Source organism: Primulina huaijiensis, chromosome 9, assembly GCF_012295235.1.
Source record: "Primulina huaijiensis isolate GDHJ02 chromosome 9, ASM1229523v2, whole genome shotgun sequence".
Lineage (NCBI taxonomy): Eukaryota > Viridiplantae > Streptophyta > Magnoliopsida > Lamiales > Gesneriaceae > Primulina > Primulina huaijiensis.
In genome coordinates, this window is record NC_133314.1 from 22831135 (window position 1) to 22836767 (window position 5633).

The 5633-nt window shown below is 30.7% G+C and overlaps 1 protein-coding gene across 1 annotated transcript; it reads left to right on the forward strand.

The window, feature by feature from the left end:
* Positions 1-4655: 4655 nt before the first annotated feature.
* Positions 4656-5423, forward strand: LOC140983992 (probable 2' cyclic ADP-D-ribose synthase BdTIR). Its single transcript, XM_073451135.1, has 2 exons — positions 4656-5143; positions 5252-5423. Exons 1-2 carry the CDS (start codon positions 4656-4658, stop codon positions 5421-5423), a joined length of 660 nt encoding a protein of 219 aa, XP_073307236.1.
* The last annotated feature ends 210 nt before the right edge of the window (positions 5424-5633 follow it).

Below are 5633 nucleotides of genomic sequence, written 5' to 3' on the forward strand. Positions count from 1 at the left end.
AAAAAATTGACCAAATGACTTAAAACCTGTGTTTGAAATCAATTACATACAAACATTTCTCTCAATCACGTATCTTAATTGACACATGAAGAATTTGAAAATATCTATATTCTAAATGAGAGAAAGAAGTTTTATATGACCTTAATATTTATTAATAATTTATTTTTATTCAATCCGTCTCATCTCCCTTCGTCTTCCCATTATTATCTATCATTAATATGGTAGAAATTTTCATGAATTTGACTGCAATGTATAAATTTACTAATTAAATTAAATCAAATTAATAACTATTTTGATTGAATTAAGTACACAATTAATGATCATATTAAACTAACATAGAAAATGACTTAAAGAACCTCATAAACATAACAAATTGTAAAATAAATGAAAGGGTAAAATAGTAAGCTCACAATTCAAACTCATATATTTATAATAGAGATAATAATTAATAGATATTATTTAGAGATATTTGTTTAGCATCATATATTGAAATTGACTAAATGCTTAAATATTTGCATTGAAATCACTTACATACAAATATTTTCTCTCAATCATGTATCTTTGTTGATACATAAGTAGTCTAAAAATATCTTTTTTTTTTAATTAGAAAAAGATGATTTATATGATGTTAATATTTATTAATAATTTAATTTTATTCAACATCACTCGTCTCCATTCGTCTTCCCATTATTCCCTTAATATTCGGAAAATTAACAATTTTTTTAATTTATAACATTAGTATAGTTATTTTCTATGAATTTGATGTCAATTTATAATTAAATTATTAAATTTAAATTTAAAAGTAAAATTAAAATATTAAATACCTTAACTAAGGACTCTATTAATAATCCTATTAAACTAACATAGAAAATAATTTAAAGAACCTCATGAACATGACAAATTCTAAAATAAATGAAATAGTAAAATAGTAAGCTCACAATTCAAACTCATATATTTATAATAGTAAAATGGATGTTAGTAATATTAATTTTTTTTAAATATGTAACATGTAATTAAATTAAATTTAAAAATAAAATCAAATTAATAACTATTTGGATTGAATTAGAGTAATTGAATTTAAAAGTAAAATTAAAATAATAAATACCTTAACTAAGTACTCTATTAATAATCCTATTAAACTAACGTAGAAAATAATTTAAAGAACCTCGTGAACATGACAAATTGTAAAAATAAATGAAATGGTAAAATAGTAAGCTCACAATTCAAACTCATATATTTATAATAGTAAAATAGATGTTAGTAATATTAATTGTTTTTTTAAAAAATGTAACATGTAATTAAATTAAATTTAAAAGTAAAATTAAAATAATAAATACATTAACTAAGTACTCTATTAATAATCTTATTAAACTAACGTAGAAAATAATTTAAAGAACCTCGTGAACATGATAAATTGTAAAATAAATGAAGTGGTAAAATAGTAAGCTCACAATTCAAACTCATATATTTATAATAGTAAAATAGATGTTAGTAATATTAATTTTTTTTAAATATGTAACATGTAATTAAATTAAATTTAAAAGTAAAATCAAATTAATAATAGAGAATAATTTAAAGAACCTCATGAATATAACAAATTGTAAAAGAAAATAAATAAAAAGATAAAATAGTAAGCTCACAATTCAAACTTATATATTTATAATAGTATTAGAGTAGATTTTAAATATGTAACATGTAATTGAATTAAATTTAAAAGCAAAATCAAATTAATAACTATTTTGATTGAATTCAATACAATATTAATGATCATATTAAACTAACATAGAAAATGACTTAAATAACCTCATGAAAATAAAAAATTGTAAAATAAATTANGGTGATGGTTGTGAGATTGGTGTGGATGGTGAGTAATAAATGTGTGCATTCAATATCAGAATAGAGAATAAATGCAAGGAGAGAACTTGATATTTATAGTAGAAAATGTAATGATGATCTCGTTCTTTGTGCTGATCATTAATTATAGTGCTGATCATTAATTATAGTAGGACGGCTGATTGTACCCTATATCTTGACATGTCAAATCTCATACTAGTCACATCCCGCCTGTCTGATTTTGTCAACCACTTGGATTGGTGTCAGAGATAGGTCGACCGCCCACACCTTATTTTTCCGGTGTGATTACATGTGGCACTCATATCAAAGTGGTCTAGGGAGAACCTCTCAAGAACTTACATGAGAACCCGGCCATCCAATAGCCTGGGGTGGTTAAGTCTCGGATGTTCAACGACTCGGCTCTTTGATGGGCTTCTCCACAGATTCTCCCTATCAAGTTATACTTTCGAGGTCCAAGGCAACTTGAGATACGTATTTTACTCAGATTCTCATCTTATTGACTCGGATCGCCCATGATCCGGGAATAACCCATCTTCCTGACCCGGACACTATCCATGGTCCGGGACATCCCGGGCACTATCCATGGGGACATCCCGGGGTATCAGTATACATCTCCTATGGATTCTCATGTATATTCATATGCAATCTTCTGTTTTTTTGCATATACTTTAAGATCTTTAATTTATTTTGGAATTCAACGTCATTATCTAACTAGTAGTTATCTTTTTCTTTTTTTTTGAATAGCTAACTAGTTAGTTATCAATAAACAAGTTTAGTCGTTCTTTTCGGGTGATTCTATGCAATTTTTCGTACGAGACCATGAGGACTGTTTGGAAGCCTCGACAAATCAAGATCGTGGACTATCAAATTAGGTTTCATATATATATATATATATATGGTATATTGATGATAATTAATAACCAATAATGTATTTTTAAACTTTGCAGTACGTAAATTCAATGGTATGTGGTCGTAGATACTTAAAAATAGAGACACGGCTCTTGATATTTCCCAGGCGGCGATCAGAAAGTGTCAAATTTCCGTATTCCTCGAGCGATTTTATTTTGGAATTGTTTTCTGAAGCACTTTCAAACCAATTTCCAGTGGTTTCCCCGACAAATACTTTTTTCCCACACTTTTCTTGATGGCCAAATTAACAACACAAGTACGATTGAAGTTGAAACAATTTATGTGTTGATTAATAATATTCAACCAACCTTACACAAAATCTTTATATAATAATAATTATAAATGAAAACGATATTAACTTCGACGGCATTAATTGTTATAATTTTCAGGGATCGGTGTTTCCCTGAAAATATGTAATGTAAAGACCGGAGAGAAATCAACCAACCAACCAACCAACCAACCATCCACGTTCTAGTACTCGTCGATATATATATCGATCAGGATTTCATTCTCGCTGATTAATCTCCGGACTCCGCTTTCTTGTTTTGGAATAAGACTGCCGTTACTAATATTAATTAAATAAAATGTTGGACTGTTTCTACTTTGAAAGAAATCAGTTTCAACACAAATTTCAATGAAAGAAAAACAAAGAGATGAGTAGTAAATTAGTTAATATATTCATGAGAATGTTCTCAGAGACATTCCTCTTTTACCTGAAACGAAATAAATAATTCACAGACATCGATATGCATGCCTTACATATAAAATAATAAGTTTGCTTGCTTGTAAACTTTTATTTTAACAATAAATTTCTTAATTTTTATGGAAAAAAAAGACATAAATTATCTAACACGTAATAAATGCTAAGATCTAGCCAAATAATAAATGTTGTGGCTATATAATGACACAACATTTGACAACCTCTAGCTAGCTAGCTCCAACTATTAAATAAAGAAAAGTACACTATAAATTATCTAACCACGTAATAAAGACCGTTTGTTCTATAGTTATTACGTGACCAAGAAAGTCGTGCGGGCCGGGTGTCCGAGTTAGAAGGGTTCGATTTCTCCATTTGGGGAAAGACTATCACATTAATTGATCAAAAGAATGCGTCTCTACATCACACAGTCATTATATATCATGTACTTTGTAAACCCCATAATTTTAATTTAATGCTAGCTAGCACCGCATATATCAAATGTGTTTAATTTCATAATTACTCTTTTTACATTATTAAAAACTTCCTCAAGTCTTTTCATATTTTACATAGAAAAAATCTATTAAAAATTCTTTTTTAAATCGAACAACTTTTCTAAATTGAAAATAATTTCGTGTTAATTATTTAATATAATTTGAACAAATTAAAAATAATATTAACACATGCAACGTGTGTGCATCTTTTACTAATATGTGTGTGTGTGTGTTTTTGTGTGTGTGTGTGTGTCAATTACTCAGGAGAGAGTTTATATTAATTATGAATGCACGTAATATATATGTGAGCTTGTGAAAATTTTTGCATAATTTCAACGCTCTGAATTCTGATATATATATGTTATTAAAATGTGTCGTCCAAAAAAAGATTAACTGAGCGTCTTTGAAGGATTACAAGTTCTGGACCTGAAGATATGAAAGAAAGGCCTATGGAGTCAATCTTTTATTCAATTCCTCCATATTTGTCAAAATATATGCCCCGTGGTTTTCATACAGTCCAACGTTCCGATTAGTACGTACACAGCGAGTTTTTTTCCATTCAAAATCAAACCCTAGACCTTTCTGCAACCCACTATAAATAAGCTTCCCTTTCAGCGTTAAAAACAAAATTCATTAATTGAACCTAGCTAGCTAGCAACTTACAATTTGAAAACAGAAACTACCAACTTCTTTTTTGGGCAATGCAGCGTTCTTCAGCCGCAAGGATCAACGACATTTCCCGCCACATTCTGCGCGAGTTCCGCCGAAGAGCTCAGCCTTCTCTCCCGTGCAACGTTTTCATTAACCACCGTGGGGTCGACACAAAGAGGAACGTGGCGGGGCTGTTGTACCACCACCTCAACCGCCTAGGGCTCTGCCCGTTCTTGGATAGCAAGAGCATGAAGCCGGGGGACAAGCTTTTCGACAAGATTGACACAGCAATTCGTGAATGCAAGGTGGGGGTGGCCGTCTTTTCTCCCGTGTATTGCAACTCCTACTTTTGTTTGCATGAGCTGAGCCTCATGATGGAGTCTAGGAAAAAGGTCATCCCCATATTTTGTGATATAAAACCCTCGGAACTTCGGGTCAAGAATGACGGATCTTGCCCCGCTCAGGAGCTCGACAAGTTTAGACGGGCCCTCGAAGAGGCAAAATATACTGTCGGGGTAACGTTTGACACGTCGAGAGGGTACGTATTGTATATATAACTGCCGGGCTCTCAAATTATGCATCTGACATGCTTCGATGAACTTTTTGTGATCTAACATTACATATTATATATGTGTAAATGAATCAGGGATTGGCCGGAATTTCTCGCAAGCACGACGGATGCGGTGATCCAGAATTTAATTGAAGTGGAAGAAGAGGGCATAATAAGGAAGAATAGCAACCTTCATCGTTCTCCTGATCAAGAAAGCAATATTAATTCCACAAGATACAATGCGAAAGTGGCCAACCAACCAGCATAAACTTGGAATGTTATGAAAAGAAAATAAACGAACATAAGCTCCCAATAACAGTTTTTTATAATTCATTCATTCATTGGTTATTAAATATTTTCCCTAAGCTAAGTTAGCTAGTGGTAGTTTATCCATAAATGGATTTCTTTTGACTATCTCTAGCTAAGCAGTATATATATTACAGTTTGCTACCTGACACAGCTTGAAATATATATTCAG

Coding starts and splice junctions, on each gene's coding strand:
- LOC140983992 (XM_073451135.1), top strand. CDS start 4,656: ATGCAGCGTTCTTCAGCCGCAAGGATCAACGACATTTCCCGCCACATT. Junction 5,144..5,251: donor ACGTTTGACACGTCGAGAGG/GTACGTATTGTA, acceptor TAAATGAATCAG/GGATTGGCCGGAATTTCTCG.